Raw genomic sequence first — 17,396 nt, 5'->3', positions numbered from 1 at the left:
AGATATGGCAGATGCCAGTTCCAGAGAACATGATGTGCCTGGACTAAACGAGGATGAAGGAGAGAGAAATACAGAAGCCCATTTGGGGGTGGGGGGGGAAGAAAAGGATGGAAGAAAAACTGTGGCAAATTAAGCCTCATCTGCTGAGGAGAGAAAAAGTGAGGAGCAGTGAAGAGATAGTTGAGCCAATGTATAATACATAGAGAGCTGGTTGGAAAGGGATGAGGGGAAACCTGCTAGAGCAGCAAAGAAACCAAAACAAGGCTGGGTCATGAGGCAATGGGGAGCTAGTTTTAGTATGAAACTCAGGAGCAGGTGGCTTAAGAACATGCAAAAGGATTTAAAAAAAAAAAAAAAAAAAAAAAAAAAAAGAGAAAAAGAATGTGAGAATGGCGGCTGGTGGAACCAATAGTGCCTTATATTTTGATTTAGCCACACAAAACTCGTGTTGGTTGCTCTTGACAATTTGAATATAGGCTGTGAATCTGAACCGTCAAGATTTTGGGAGGGGGGGCTGAGGAAATAGATATTTTGAGTTCATGACCCTTCACATTTTCAGAATGAGTTGGTCCCATTAACCATTCTAGGTTGGGTTAGCAAGAAAGGGTGCCGAGAGTTGGAGGTGATGTTTGGGAATTTGACTTTTCCCTTTCCTGGGTTTGTATCTCACTACCCATAATGGCTCCATGACCCTAAAGAAGAGAAGCTTTTGGAATTACCCAGGGGTACCCGAGCTTAAAAGGTATTCTGATGGACCATTTCCACATGTCTCTGGGTTTTCCCCGAGATGAGGGGGGGGGGGACCACAGATTTGGAAAGATCAGAAAGAGTTGGCACTCCCTGCCTGCACAGGAGAGCAGCCTGATAGCCAGAGGGAGGAGAAGGAGACAAGACAACCTCTGCTCAGGAGAAAAAACTAGGATCGACATGTGCTGAATAAAGCGTAGCCTTTGGGAGTTTCACACTTTTATTGTAGGACCCCCCCCCCCCCCCCCCCCACACACACACAGACCTGCCAATCATTAGAATTTTGTATGCAGTGACATTACCTGTCACTGTGCCAAGTACAGCTCATCTCTTTTCATGTTTTCCCTATTAGGAGGGAAAGGTTAATGACTCCAGTATTGTAATGAAAGGAGGTGGTTTTGTTTAGGAAGGAATTCTGCTTTGGTATAAAAGCCAAGAGCAAAATTCAAACCCCTGGTCTCCTTGGTTTTCCTCCCGCTAGGACCCTCAAGTCTAGGGGAGGTGCTCAGAGCTAATGCACTAACAGAAGCAGCACAATACTTGTTAGCTGGCTACTAGCTCATAATGAGAGTTAAGACAGTACAACTGTAATATCTGTGGTAACTGGAACCTGTGCTGCAGTCTGGGTGAAATAGGGTCATCAGGGAGCACCTCCACCCATTTAAGAGAAGAGGAAGTACGCTGCTTTATTATGAAATATTTTACTGGCTTGGCATCCAGTTCAGTATTCTTTCAAGGCTGAAGAGAGGAACCTTAACACATCTAGCAGTGCCCTGGTAAAGGCCCCAGAGGACATCCATTATCCCCAGCTATCAGGTGGTTAACCATCTTCAGAGTTCCATGTACCAAAGGGATCAGGTTCTGCCATTGTCATTCCATGGAGGAATAGCCTAGTAGTTAGTGCAGGGAACTGGGGTTCAATTCCCACTGCAGCTTCTTGTGGCTCTGGTCAAGTCACTTAACCCTCCATTGTCCCAGGTACAAAAATAAGTACCTTTATACAATATGTAAACCGCTGTGATTGTAACCACAGAAAGGTGGTATAAAGTCCCATCCACTTTATTGGGAATCAGCAGTACTACAACCATACTGAATTATGAGTAAATTTGCAGGGCTTTTTTTTTTTTTTTTTTTTTTTTTTGAGGGGGTACTCAGTACCAGCACCTTTTCCATTGTCTGCTAAAATTGACCCATGGTCCCCAAGTTTTATTGAAAGAGCTCAGGCTCTACACACCAATTCTGCCTTGTCATAGATTCTGTGACTGGTTGCAGGGGGCCTGGCTATTGTGGGGTGGGGATCCCTCAGTGATCACCCTACCCCTAAAGTGTGGCCTGGCATTTGAGTACTAGCACCTTTTTCTCTAGAAAAAAAATACACACACTGGGTAAATGTGAACTATGAGAAGGGTAGAAAAAGGGAGTCAAAGTTCTTCATACATAAGAGACTTGACACAGAACCTTTATCAACAAAATACACATTGTGGTTGAACAACGAAATGTTGGCAAGAGTGTGTAGAAAAAAAAAATGCTATGGCTCTTTTGCCAACAGACTCCTGAGGGAGGTGCCAGAGCCAAAACATGGTTCCGTGTTGAGTCTTAGAATAAAGATTGTGTGAAGAACCCTTAGATGTATTTTTTTGGAAGTGCCATTCTTGTACTCTACTCCTATAGATTGGCAGGTACAGGAACATAGGGATTCATGTTCCTCCACTTTTGTGGAGGACCCCCCCCCCCCCCCCGTGAATTTTGGGGCACAGTGTTCTCCATAAAGAGATTTAAAGTTTTGGCTTTAAGAGGAGCCTATGCTTTTATAAACATGGTTTGGTGCCTGCCTCTACTGAAGATTTGTATGTTAAACAGAGTTGAAATAATTCAGTAAATAAGAATTGGTTCAGAGCACAGCTATGGTGGGGTCCGTATTGAGAAGGAGAGTGTGAACTGTGTTTATGAAGGTCACTAGCCTTTTTTTGGCCTTCTGGGAGACGTCTTGTCCTGGCTCATGCCCCAAGAAACAACATACTTGACTCACTCATGCTATGCAGTGTCCACTACACATTAATGGCCAAATTGTCAGTGGTGGTAGATTGGTAAGTTGTTTAAAGATCCCAGTACCAAAAGTTTTCCAAAAAGTGGTTACACTATCACATCATGAAGCGTCTCGTAATTCACCTAAATCTTCATGTGAAATCAGTCACATCAGATGCCATAAAAAATTGAAATAAAGTATGTTTGTTGATAAAATGTTTGTGCTTTGATAATATAAGCGCTCTTTGAAAAGGTTTTGGCACTGGATCTTAAACAACTCGTTCACTAGGCAACCGCCTAGAGGGATTTTAGACCCTGCCTGGGCTACCAAAACAAGGCAGGTTTGATAGCGACATCTATCTAAATCATGGAAAGACCCTGGAAGAACTCCAACCCCGACACTCCATGTGACAACTCCTGAAGGAGGAGCAGAGATCTCTCACCATTGACCCCCACACATCCTAAGAATGTACTGGGGGGGGGGGGGGGGAATAAATAAAAAATACCTCACCACAAACACTACATGTTATTCACAGGTTCAGCACTGTATAGAGAGTAGACAGTAAGAGAAGATGTGTTTCAATAAAGGGTTCATATCAAGTCATTTAAGGTCTCCTTTAAAAAGATGCATTTAAAATTTTCTGGCTGTACCTAGATCAAACATGAGCAAAGTTTTGCAAGTGTGCTAGCATTAACAGAAGATACGAACTGAACAGTGAACTCTGGCTGACTAAGCTGCAACTTTTGCCCTAGCCAATTGATACAGCCTTAACAGGGCTTCTGATAGTTCAGGCTTGCCTTGCTATACAAAACTTTCTTGGCCTCTGTTCTGAATCTGTTTCATGTAATCTAGCATTTTTATACCACAAACCTTGAGACTTAGAATGCATGGAGGGCAGGTACAAAGTTTGCTGCCCTTGAAAGATTATGAATATAGAATTTTAGATCTGGGACATTCCATCACAGTTCAAGAATGTCATAGTGTTTTCAAGCCACAACAAAAAAGGAGGTAAAAACCCTCACGGAACCGTGAGATATAGAACCAAAAAAAGTGGAGGAGAACGAATGAGGATACCAAAAATTGTATTTATTCTTATAAATTGACCCAACACGGCCGTGTTTCGGCCCAAAGGCCTGCCTCAGGGGTCTTTAACAACCTGGAGTAGTATGATGTGAAAAGTGCACGGTGAAAATATAATATAGCAGAACTCTCTTGGGTCTCCTCTCCTCAGAAAAATTTTTTTTTTTACGTGATGACCAGGAACAAGCCCGATATACTCCTCTCCTAAAAAGCGTGTGCAAATGCCAATTGCTATAAAAAAGGAGTATATCAGGCTTGTTCCTGGCCATCACGTAAAAAATTTTTTTTCTGAGGAGAGAAGACCCAAGAGAGTTCTGCTATATTATATTTTCACCATGCACTTTTCACATCATACTACTCCAGGTTGTTAAAGACCCCTGAGGCAGGCCTTTGGGCCGAAACACAGCCGTGTTGGGTCAATTTATAAGAATAAATACAATTTTTGGTATCCTCATTTGTCCTCCTCACTTTTTTTGGTTCTATAGTGTTTTCAAAACATGAAGAGGAATGAGGAGGAGCAGGAGGGGAGGAAAAAAAAAAAAAAAAGTACAGAATGGGGTTCCACATGAAGTCCGATTTGATTCATCCTAGAAGTACACTGAAGTGTTAAAAAAAAAAAAAAAAGGTAATTCCTTCCAATTGTACTTACACACATGCTGCTGCTGCCGCTGATATGAACAAACGACAGGAACCATGAATGCAGTAACTGGCATAAACTTCTGGACATTCGGCAAACAATTTTGGAGAAACTGAATGAGACTGCGCAGCTGGAACAAAATAAGCCATTACTGTTAGGACGAGAAGAAAATTCTATTGCTCATTTCTTTTGCCTAAAGTTGAAAGTAAGACATCAGAAACCCATGAAAAAATTTTGATTTTTGTTTAACTGAACAGTCATCCCATAAACCTCATCACAGTACAGTCAACTATGCAGCACAGGGACATCCCGTGTGTAGTGATCTTGTGATACATTTGTAAAACATTTTGGCAAATAACTGCTCAAAAAAAAAAAAAAAAATCAAACACACAAGCTGCAGTTAGCTCTTAGCTATGACATATCTATTCCATTTATTGATGGCACCAATGAGACAGTGGCTAGATGCGACAAGTAGTAACTACCACTTAGTATTCCACTGCTGTGTTTAATTAGGTGGTGGTATTCTACTGCTGTCCTATCTGTATAACTGGATAGTATGCCTACCCTCTGCCCTGCCACTATTTTGGTAGCGCTGGTGAAGTCTTAAGATTTTCCAGTAGCACTATCCAGATAGTGGCTGCTACCAACTTTCAGCACTATACATTTGAATAATGATCTGCAAATTTTTGTGTTACCCTGAAAGTTCCATCTCCAATTCTCAAAAATCCCTTAAGGCTTTCCTTTGACCCTGTATGACCCTTCCATGGACAGCTTGCAACATCTGCTTACCATTCCATTACCTTTTTACTTTTATTCAAAGTGGGGAGGGATTATCATCCTCCTCCTCCACAGGAATGGTAAATTTGAAAATGGCATCTTGTGGATCTACATACTTATTTTAATAGTTTTGCGTTAGGTATTTCAAGTACCGATCTCATTTTACCACAGTAAAAAGTTCGAATAAGCTTCCACAAACTGTAGAGACACATGGAACCCCACTGCCTCCCCCTATACACATGAATTAAATGACATTTTACCACAGTAAAAAGTTCGAATAAGCTTCCACAAACTGTAGAGACACATGGAACCCCACTGCCTCCCCCTATACACATGAATTAAATGACATTTTACAAGTACATTGGGCTGCTAGCACTCAACACATTTTGCTAGATATGTGTTGCTTACATATTTGTGAGGGGGAGCAAAAAAAAAAAAAAAAAAGGAGGCAGTAGTCATTAAGAGGCAGATGCACTAAAGCTAAATGAGCCTTTAATGACTCTCCAACGAGGAAAATTTGATCCGTTGCATGCATCAAAGGGCTTTTACCGAGGAAGCCAGCAGCTAACGAAAACGGAATGGAGATGAGCAATTAGTGTGAAAACCCCATTGAAACGACATGCACTAACCTTTTCCGATTGCCTTTACGCAGGAAAAAGGCAGGAAAACTAACGAGAGGTCTGGACCACTCATTAGGACAGCTCTGTGCCAGGAAAAATCATTAAGAGAAAAAATAAACAAACTTTGAGCCAATCCCAGCGCATTAGCAGAGCTAAAAGCGCTGTGATTGGTCCAAAGGACGTCAGAAAACACATAAAAAAATAAAAATAAAAAAAGGATCGGGAGGGGGCAAGGGCGCTCATCAGGAGCGTCCTGTACGGACGGCCTTGCCCCCCCCCCCCCCCCCCGCTGCTCCCCACTTTCCGCCGCCCCTGTCTGACGTCAGTAACCAAATGTGTGTGTGTGTGTGTGCGGGCCCAGCAGGAGAAAGACGCGCCATCGAAGCTGGGCGAAGGCAGGCATCAGGCTTTCTTCTTGCCCGTGCAGCGCCTTCGGACAGAGGAGAGAGGCGCTGCACGGGCCCGGTAAGAGGGAGGGGGGCCTGATGGAGGAGGGGAATGGCGGCGACGACCCCAAAAGGGGGCGGGGCACAGGTCAGAGGATGTCGGGAGGCGGAGCTGAGGTGAGAGTAGTGAGGAAGGGAGGGGGGCAGGGGCTGCTCGAATTTTGCTTTTTCGGGGTGGGGGGAGCGGCGGAAAGTGGGGAGCAAGGCCGTCTGTACAGGACGCTCCTGATGAGCGCCCTTGCCCCCTCCCGACCCTTTTTTTTTATTTTTGTTTTGATTTGGGAGCCATGTGCTTGTGATTTGACTGTGTTTTGACTGTTTGTGGCATGCGCAGAGCAGCTAACATAACGCTTGGCTGCTCTGCGCATGATTTGGGGGCCGATTAACGATGTGTATTGTGATTCTTTGATACATTGTACGTTTCAATACCGATCTCAGCATGTGTGACTTTTTTTTTTGGTGCATTTTTCGTTATTTTAAAATCGTTAGGGACTTTAACGATTTAGATTTTTTTATGTTTGGTTGCTGCATCTGCCTCTAAGTTCATATTAGGCTAATATGATGTTTCATAGTTTTTTTTTCCTCCGAATCAAGAGATGGTATGAACCAAGTTAAACTGATGCAAAATGACTTACATAGTAATTGGGAGGGGCATACACATTACAGCTCATTTAAGAAATTTGATAGGTCTGCTTTTCCCCCCTCACATATATTTTGCCACCCAGACAGCCACAACTTAAAATACTATCACCACCATTGGTATTTTAACTTACATTCCTGGATTCCAGAACTGGAGTCCTGACACAAACATGAAGAAATACCTTTTAGGGGAAAAAGAAAAACCAAACACAAAACCTGCTTTAGTTACGAAATGTAAAAACCCAACACACACCCGTGCTCAAATTATTATGTTCGGTGAAACTATGTATAGCAAGCAGGCCACATATAGTGGTGACTGCAGCCAGCTTTAGGGATATTAGCAACATTAGCCATTGTCCTTATAGCTATGTGGTCAGTTAGGCCAGCAAAAAAGTTATTTAATAACATGGCTATATGGATAATGGCTAATATCAGCAACTATCTACTCACATGCCAGCCCAGCATTCTCTAGTTAGTACCAGAGTGGTCTGCAAGACTCCAGCATGGCTATTCAGAGCTCTACTGAAGATTTTGGATAGGCCACTATTCATAAAGAGCCACTGCTACTATATAGATAACAGCCTTAAGGGTGTAGTCATGTTAGTCTGGTATAGCAAATGGCACATCAAGTAACTAAAGCTTTTGAAATTTATCTGTAAAATGTACTATATATGCAGGTACTTTTGAATTCTGGGCTCTTTATTCATTGCAAAAATAAGCTTGCAGAAGTCATGCTTTCAATCTACATTTTCTTGTGGATACTTTAGTTTTGCTGTTTCCAGCATGGAGTGAACTTGGGAAATATTTTAGTTTTGGGATACCTCCTGCCTAATTTTGGCAAACTTCTGATGTTGATATCAGTTACCATCTAAGAGACAAAACCACACACCCCTACCAACATAAGCTTTTACACAACACCTACCCAACTAAGTCGGCCGAGCCAGTTAGTGCCAATAATGGGGGGGCTAATTCTGCCCCAGTTTGGATTTGTGTGCACAGTTTGCTTATGTGTTGTCCAAATCCTGTCATGCACAACCCAAAAGAGGGAAGTGTATGGGTGGGGTCATTCCTAAAATTTGCAAGCGGCATTATAGAATACTGGAGTTGTGCACCCAAATTGGGTGCTGGGAATTACCTGGTTTCAGCTGCGAAGTCTTGGTACCCAAATTTGGGTGCCAACAAGACTATTCTATACCTAGTGCTCTCTTTCAAGTGTCCATTATAGAACAACATTGGAACACTGAGTGTCACTTACTAAATCTAGCCCTCTACATACATCAGCCATCTCAAGTCACCATAAAACTTTCTATAGAACCTCTTGCAAAATGTAATGTGACATGTGAAGCTTACTTACAGGGTTCAATACAAGCTGTGTCCCTCCTACCCTCATTCCTCAATAAGCAAGGTGTATTACCTGCTAGAAGAATGAAGAAGCCAAGCATTTTTGTCACCTGGCCCTGAAGATCCAAAGCTTTACGACTGTAAAAGGAAAAAAGGAGTTCTTCAGAACAGCCAGTTATGTGCTGATCAAATAAGAAAAAGTTGGTGTACTTCTGTAGTGAGGTTAAGATATTAGTTTAAATCCTTTGTGAACCAGAAGTGACAGTACATTTAAGCCAGAGGCCTGATAATTACCCAGCATGTGTCAAGTCACACACCTACTAAGAACACATTTTAAAAATAGACTTTTTGTTGAAAGCCACAGCAAGTCAACATTATTAATATTCAGTCTCTAAATCAGATATGTTCTCTAGCTCTGTGCAGCCCCAAGGATGCATGCACACATTTGTTTTTTGTTATGTACTGGCTAAGACAGTGAAGACTAGGGCCACAAGGGACAGTGGTGCTCTGAGCCAACTTTTTGGTTTGGCGCCCTCCCATTGGTATGCCCCCCTCCTGCCCCCCCCCCCCAGGCCATTCTCCTTCTGCCTGCCTAAAGGCAGTTTCTCCCTCCTAAATACCAATAGCATTTCACTTAACACTAGCTGCATTGGCCTCCAAGTATTCCCTCTGCTGCACCCCTGTGGAAATGGGAAATTATGTCAGAGGAGGGGCTGGGACAAGGCAGAGGGAAGACGCCGGGGTGCTGAATGCAGAGTTAGGCAAGGGGAAAAACTGCCTTTAAAAAAAGGTAGACAGCATTGTGGCCCAAGACAGAAAGAGAAAGGATGTTGCTGGCTCTGGGCCAGCTTAACCTATAGAGCCAGTTACATCACAGGCTCAGGAGTTTGGCGCCCTGGGCCACAGATACTACAACAACTATTTTTAGTGTAACACTTTTTATTTTCTGTATCACCAGTGTGTGGGGGGAGGGGGGGTCAAGATAGGGTGCACCTTGTTGCCCCATTCATCCCCTCCCCCACCCAAAACCACATAGTTTTGTTAAGTGATAGGTATCATTGCAAACCTCTATTGAAGCTTTGTCTACTGAAAGCTTCAATAGCTCCTGCTACAGACCTTCTCAGGTCTGCCAAAATTTCCCCTCCCCTCAGTCAGCTAGGTCCAGCCAGAAAGGAATTTCCCTGTCTTGTGTTAACAAGGAGTACTCTCTGGATGCTTTTTTTTTTTTTTTTTTGCCCTGGGCTCCATAGCAGCCAACTATTCAAAATGATTGGGGGGGGGGGGGGGGTGCTCAACTTAGCACAAGTTACTAAATCCATATAAAGGTAAAGCATAGCAGTTATGAACACAGCTGGTCAGGCCATCTTTAAATGAAGAGCACAGCAGGTGGTGCACACAGAGAGAGGACTTGCGAGTAACAGAAATGCTTGGGGTACCACTGCAAGCCCCACCAGTCCCTTCCTCCCCAACCCATCGCCATAGTTTACCATCCTACTCCCTGCCCATCTACACCACACTATGCCTTCCAGTCCACCCTGGTCCAGGGCTGGCTCAAGGGATAGTGGCAGAGTGAACTTGCTTTGGCAACACCTCCCACCCTCATTACATTGCTTCCAGCATCCATCCTTCCTCCCTTCCCCATGGGGTTCTGCATCTCTCCTCCTCACAGGCTGGCCAAAAGCAGCCTATCATGCTGCTGCTTCCACTGGTGACCAACATAAATTTTACAAGATGATGGGGGAGTGATGCGAGGGAACAGTACCAGACCTGCAATACTATAGAAGGGGAGAGACTGGACTTAGAAAGGGGGAGGGGTACAGAGGTGGAAAGGCTTAACCTGTACAACAGGCAAGGTCAGAGGCTGAGTATTTTGGCACCCTTAGTCAAAGCCTCACCTGGTTCAGAGGTTAAGCCAGCTCTGCCCATCTATACAACTCATTTGCTCCCCCTCCCAGCCAGTCCTCAGTTGTCCCTCTTCCTTACCTAACCTGTGCACACCATACACTCTGACCATTCCAATTTAATGTCTTTTCCCTCATCATGTTATTGGTTTTCCCCTCACTTTTCTCTCTCAATGCAGTTTGACTTGTTTTGGGATAGGATAATTAATCTCTCTCCTCCTCTTCCCCCACCCCACCCCCTACTTGCTCCTCTACTAATTCCTCCCACAGTTCAAATGATACCTCGCTCTACCTTGGTCCATGCCCCTTTCCTGCAGGCTAGGCTCACCCATCCCTCATACCACCTAAGCAGAGCCATTTTTTTTTTTTAAATTCACCCTTCCTGGCGAGAATCATATTCCTACTTCCCAGAGTTCTAGACACCATTCATATCTAGAACTCAGACAAATACAATAGCAGTTCAACATCCAGAGAGGCCCTATGAGCTGCTCCACCATCTGCAGGAACAAAACCTTGGAATATATGCAGTCAGTTGCTCCACAGCCCCTAGGGCCACATTTACATGTTCCGCTTCCTTCCTTCCCTTAGACAAAATCCCAAAGATCACATGCTGAGCAAGAAATCAGTGAACCCAAAGGCATGTATTCGTAACACTAGATGCTGCATAAGCCTCAAATCGTTCCTATTCAAACAAACCCTCACAAAGAACAACCATATCTCAAACAATTATTATTACCTAAATTGGTTATTACTCTATTTACCGTTAACTTTCTTTGCTTCATGTACAATTTCTCATTCATAATAGATTTTCTAAATGTTAAAACTGCTATCCTAGAATGTTTGAGATACTGTATTGTAAAATTGGATTCTTACAACAAATTACTCTCTTATGCATCCTGTTTATTGTAAGCCACATGAACACAAACTTGCTTGGGATAATGTGGATATAAATGTCACAAATAAATAAAATAACCCACTGTGTACCAGCCCACCTACTAAAGCTCCAGCTTTTACAGAGTATGTGGTTGGCTTGAGGAATCGAGTTAGCAAAGACTAGTGCCTTTTGCAAAAATGAAACTTGGTATCATTTGCTGGTAACAGCTTTGGCATAATGCCCCTTTATTAGTGGGGACTCCAGGACAACATCCCTCTTGCTCTCAATTTTAGCAAAATATCCCCTTCTTTTGCCTCTATTTTCTGCCCAGCATCATATTCCCCCACTCCCCTTTTTCCCTGGCCCACATGTGGAAGGAAATGGGAGTGGCACACCACTATAGCAGTACCCCCTCATTAATGGTGCCCTGCACAGCCACACAGGTCACACCCCCCCCAAAAGCTAGACTGGAAAGACAGCTTAGTAGCTGAGCCAAGGAGGAAACTAAACAAAGAACATAATTGGAAGGCAGTGAACTCCTTGCCTTCTTCCAAACTCCACCCATCTCTCCTATATTTTCTTCCTGCTACTGCCATGCTATTTCTTTGGAATAAGGCAGCATAATGAGCCTTAGTCCAGCACAACGTCTCCCAAAGAGTTAACAAAAGCAACTTATTTTTGTGAAAAAAGGGAGGATGGCATTAGTCTTCATTCCCCTTTTCATTGCGAGGCTCATAGGTCTCTGCATGTCAGAATTGCCAAAAAGCAGCCAATTTTAAAGATTTTCCAGACCATGGCATCAAAAACTGGCACAATCCCCTTCTATTGGCCCATGTCTTTCTAGTAAAAAGGCATATTACTTCTGGTGACTACAGAGATGGAAGAAAAGGGCAAAATACAGCTATTTCCCACCCTTGATCCCCAGCTGGCACAGAAGCTTTTACTACAAATATAAACAGCTTTCCAACCTGTGTCTGCAGTTGGACTTCAGTCCTCTGTCTAAATGGTTCTCAGACCTCATGTTCCTTCTTTTAAACATTCTCTTCCAGTCTTCCATGTCACAATGTCTCATCTCACTTTATCTTACTCCATCTTCCACTTCATGTCTGTCCTCTCCACCAAGACTCCTCTTTCCCTCAGTCACTATTCCCAGTCCCATACAGCTACTATCTCCTAGATCATGTCATCCTCCTGCTAGCAACCTTCTCCCACGCAGCCCATGCATGCTATCTCCCCAAGTTCCTCTCACCCTCACAGCTCTACCATCAGTCCCTATCCCCCCCATCATCCAGCCTCTCTTCCCTTTACAGCTCCTTTTATCTTTTTAATATTTATCTATCCCAGCCAGTAAACCCTTAAATTCCTTCACCCCTTTCTCTCCCAGTTCCTCTGGTATGTTTTTTTTTTTTTTTTTTTAATTACTTTGGCAACATAAGTAAAAAAAATTGTCATGCCAATAAGTTATCCTAGTCTGTGTATTCCTTTTGTCAGTGTCAAATCTGCTGCACTTCACTTCCCTATTGGCAGTTGTATAACTCCCTCCTCTCCCTGCAGTCTTTGGCAGGCTGCAAGGGAGGTGGGAGCAGTAACTAAAATATAGAAGCACGGACAGAGCTGAGGGCAGACAGGTGAGACCGGGGACTGCAGGAGAGTCCCCCCCCCCCCCCCGCCCCTCCCTCTCGGCGGCCCTGCTGGAGGCACCCTAGCCAGTCAGGTTTTCAGGATATTCACAATGAATATTCATAAAAGCAGGTGCATAGCCAAACCTCAGATTTTTTTTTTAGGGTGGGGAGAATGGGAGACCAAATTTTACACCCATATACACCCGAGCTGGCAGGGGTCCCATCCCCCCCCCCCCAAGCCCTCCTGGTAAAACCAGGCATTTGGCAGCACTTTTCTTAGCATGTTGCACCAGCTGAACACTCCACCCCCCATTATGTGCATGCTTGGATTTTCATGAAACTGAGCATGCATAACTGATGCCCAAAAACGAAGCATGCGCAGGGCCTCCCACGTGCATGCTCAGTTTCACAGAAACCAAGCAGCAGGGAAGGGGTCAGCCAGCATGACAGCTGCCTAGGAATAAAGTGCTACTAACTGCCTGGCATTCCCGACTGCACCTTAATTGGTGTGGGGGGGGGGGGGGGAATAAAGACCCCCCCCTCCCACTTCCCATGGCTATGCCATTGCATGCAAATCTCAATATTCATTGTGGATATCCTCAAAACCTGACTGGCTAGATTGTCTCCAAGATCAGGTTTGGGAACCACTGCTGTATTCCATTCCTATTCTTAAATTAATATCAAGCTAGAGTAATCCCTCGCCTATAACAGCATCTGCTCTAGTACCAGTCCAGTCTGGAGTCCATTTAATAAAAGCTGAAAAGACGTAGAAGAGAGAGATCTCAAGAGAATTACCCTCTTGGGCATTTCTGCAATCTCAGTATTAGAGACTGTCTAAAGTACTCTTATTCAAAAAGGTGGTTGTGTTCCTCATTCCTTGGCACCGATATTGTTTTGAACCAGGGGCGTAGCTACGTGGGGCCATGTAGATTTGGCCCTAGCTCCCCCCCACCCGCCGCCGTCGGGCACCTTTGCTGGCGGAGGTCCCCAACCCCTGCCAGCCGAAGTCCTCTTCTCAAGCACGGCCACGTTGCTGATCTGCAAGGGCAGGCTTCCATTTCTGTGCTGACGTCCTGCAAGTTATACGTGCAGGACGTCAGACTTACAGAAACAGAAGCCTGCCCTTGCAGATCAGCAACGCAGCCACGCCTGAGAAAAGGACTTCAGCTGGCGGGGGTTGGGGACCTCCGCCAGCAAAGGTAACCGGGGGAGGGGGGGGCTAAAATGTGCCCCTCATCCCGCCGAAGTCTGGCTACGCCCCTGTTTTGAACCCTGCTGTAGTTGCATTTCTAAGACTTCAGGTAATTTTGAACTCTTACCATTGCAAAAATCAGTAAGTGCAGAAAATTTAATCCAAAACTACAGCGTCAACCTGTTCTTCTCCCCAATTTAAGAGTTTCTAGATGGACATAAAGTTATAACAACCCAGTTACAGAAACTAAGGAGTCAAGAATACATGTGCAAACACCCCTTTCCCCATACAATCTAATTCAATTTCTCTCATCCTCTGGTGGGAGAAGGCAGATGCCTATGCAGAAGTCTCCGGACTATATCTTCCTCAGCAGTAGTTTGCAGGAGTGGAGAAAGGTATTGCAAGCAAAGGGTGGAAACCAATGGGTGACCATCACAACACACATAGAACTTTAACTTGTGGCTTTGCTCATCACCAATATCAACTATGCAGTTACAGTACAGCATGAAATGTCACAGGTATTCACACCACTAAAACCAGGGAGTTTGTGTCCTCTACAGCAAACTAAAACAGTTAATGCCTCCCCCCCCCCCCCCCCCCCCCAATACTAGACTTGCCAAAAAAAAAAAAGCCCCGTCTCCTATTTGACAGTAGAGGGGGGACAAAAGAGAGAGAGAGAGAGAAAGAGAACCTTACATAGATGCAGGAAGCACCTGTTCTTGCATTTAAACCCACAGTGGTGACATCAGCTGTTTAGGGAAGCACAGCACACTATTACCAATGTGACGAATGGGCTGGTGAAGCAGGCTTTTGTCAGCTTGAGCCAATACCTCAAGCTAACTCTGCATCTGAAGATTCTTGTAAGATGTTTAACCTAATGAAACAAAACTCCTTGGTTTCATACACATTTGTCACTGTCCAAAAATATTTTTGGACAATGAACCAGTGTTCACACCATAAAGATTATAGTAGGTTTACCTATATACTTGGTAAATAGCCAATAGATGCCTCTTGTCTCAAAGCTCATGTTTAAGAGCTTCAAGCAGCATCGTGTCATTTAATGCTACCCCTCTGTAACATAGGCAGGCTGCACACTCTCGCGCCCCCTCCCTCGCTTTTCCCCTCAAGCACATACAAAACAGGCATGAGACAGAGTTTTGGGAATAAATGGCCACAGCTTTATTGACAACACATTAAACTGCCCCTAGGAAGCACCCGAGCCTTGGGTTGGACATTGCAGATGCTCCAGCCCTCCGCCATGCTTATCCAGCTAGAGAGCCAGCATCTCCGCCCACGCGGCCAGCCTTGACTCCGCCCTTAGCGTGGCCGTGCATCCGCCCGCTTGGGACTGCGCCCCAGACCATAGTCCCACCTGCCATGTATAACCAGCGAGGTGATTGGTCTGCCAGCCGCAGACCAAGAGACTCCCCTTGTCTCGTCGGCGACTTTTAAGCGGTGCAAGAGGGCATCCCCCGAAGCCCCGCCCCTTCCGGCCCCCCAGCCAATGACAGGCAAGGTTCTCCCCTAAGTCATTCAGAGGGAAGCTGGAAGGGAAGGGTTGCTCGGTTCGGGGAGCTGCTGCGGGGCAGCCGCCATGTTATTGGCGCTGCTCGGCATGCTCCTCGCCGGCCTTCTTAAAGTGATTACAGTGTGCATCTTTGTCTAGGCTGGAGAATTAGTCTAGTCCTATTTCATTCAGGGTTCTTTAACTTTCCATTACTCCAAAACAGTTTGGTGGGGGGGAGGAGGCAACAGTTAATATGATCTGCAGGCATTGTCTTCTCTGAGTTGTTATAGTAACCTTAAAAAAAAAAAAAAAAAAGTTTTTCCTCTCTCACCATTGCCAATTTTCCTCCAAAATTGGTTCTCAAACCCGTCACAATTTAAAGTTGACTCTGCTTGGGGTTCAATTCCCCATTTAAGTTTTATGTCCTTATAAAGCAGCTTTTTAGTTGGTTACAGTACACCAGGAGTAGTATTAAAACTATAACCATTCCAACCCAGGACTGGGACACTGAGTACTTACTACAGTCTAGGTTAACCATATGCTTAGGGAACCAAGGGAAAGGGGAACCACAGAATCTTTTCCTGTAGCTATCATACCCATTGTCCAACATGAATTTCAGTGTTTTTGTAATAACTATGATCTGTTTCATACAATAATATTTCTCAGCACTTATTGTGTCTTAATGTCTTGTCATTTAAAGCAATGGAAGGGCCAAGGGGCATCAGTTGGCTTTAATCCAGCTCTGACATGCTATAAAAATTACTGGCAGATGTATCACTTTCATTTAGCTTGCAAATGGGGAACCTTTCTTTAAATCAGGAGACAATCTCTTTAGCATCTTTATTCACAGGAATAGTGATAAGATATGCAGAGACAGGACAGGAAGCCTTAAAGCCCCCTCCTCCCTTTCAAGCTATGCTTCTTACAACTTTAGGCAAGCTCCGTGCCTTTGTGACATGGGGACCCAGGACAGGTGCCCTGGTTGACACCCCTTAACACCAGGCTTTACTTGTTCAGCTCATCACATCAAATTATCACCTAGTCAATTTTTCTTTCTATAGCACTATCCTTGGAGAGTTTCTTAAATCAACATTGATCACACTTAAAACTGAAGATGACATCACTGAACTTGTCCAGCATAGTATAGCTGGAGATTATGTATGATGCTTAATAAGAAATATATTATCATGAACACAGATATTGTACACTATCAGTTACAAATGCCGTCTCTCCATTCTTTTACTAGTTAAGTGTAATACAAGAAATCAGTACCTTCTCTCCTTCAGTGATGGATCTTGAAGTATTCAGTAGTTTCCCCTAGTGTATGCCTGCATTTGAATAAGAACAACTTAGAAATTATGTTAAACTTGTAGTAGAACAGCTTAAATCCAGGCAAGGTTTTAATCATAAGGGATCCATCTCTTCCCTATTAGAACAAGAAGAAGCCACCACTGATAATATTCTTCTACATAAACCCAGGTTCATAGACATGAAATAGACTTAGCCTTGATTAGGAAACTCATAAAACAATCTTAAACTAAGCATAGTGACACTTACAGTCAACTAGAATACATACTTTCAAAAGCATTACATTTAATAATGACAATTATCACAAAAAAAAATCATAACTCACCTACTCCAGATCTTCCATGCATAGACGTTTGACTATACTGATGAGGTATCTGTTCAGAAATGAAGGTTAGCTCCTGAAACCAGCTTTTTCAAATTATTTCATTCTCTCCAAACTAGCAGCTTAATTGTATTAATTGGGTCTCCTCTGTATCTGAGAGGTCTCATCTTGGCTTCCTCAAACAACTTTCCCTCACCATTACCCTGCCTGGCTGGCTAACATATGAAAGCGGTTAGACAATCAGCACCAGGTAAAGGAAGTTGGTAGATGTTCCAGCTTACCTGCATAGAAAGTTACACACATTCAGACCCCTATTTAGCCAGAAAGAGATAAGAATATTATTTTATTTATTTATTA

At 43.9% G+C, this 17,396-nt stretch overlaps 1 protein-coding gene across 1 annotated transcript in view; it reads right to left on the bottom strand.

Moving 5' to 3' along the window:
- Positions 1 to 17,184, bottom strand: part of LOC115471193 (protransforming growth factor alpha-like) — a 28,713-nt gene extending 11,529 nt beyond the window's left edge. The window contains exons 1-5 of the mRNA XM_030204889.1: positions 17,043 to 17,184; positions 16,682 to 16,737; positions 8,387 to 8,451; positions 7,107 to 7,154; positions 4,503 to 4,620 (exon numbers count right to left, since the gene is read on the bottom strand). Of these exons, the coding sequence (XP_030060749.1) occupies positions 4,503 to 4,620; positions 7,107 to 7,154; positions 8,387 to 8,414 (194 nt within the window). The 5' untranslated portion in view covers positions 8,415 to 8,451; positions 16,682 to 16,737; positions 17,043 to 17,184. The remainder of the gene's footprint in view (positions 1 to 4,502; positions 4,621 to 7,106; positions 7,155 to 8,386; positions 8,452 to 16,681; positions 16,738 to 17,042) is intronic.
- Positions 17,185 to 17,396: the final 212 nt, after the last annotated feature.

The sequence above is a fragment of the Microcaecilia unicolor genome, chromosome 5 (genome assembly GCF_901765095.1).
Source record: "Microcaecilia unicolor chromosome 5, aMicUni1.1, whole genome shotgun sequence".
Lineage (NCBI taxonomy): Eukaryota > Metazoa > Chordata > Amphibia > Gymnophiona > Siphonopidae > Microcaecilia > Microcaecilia unicolor.
This window is presented reverse-complemented; position numbering and strand designations above follow the sequence as displayed.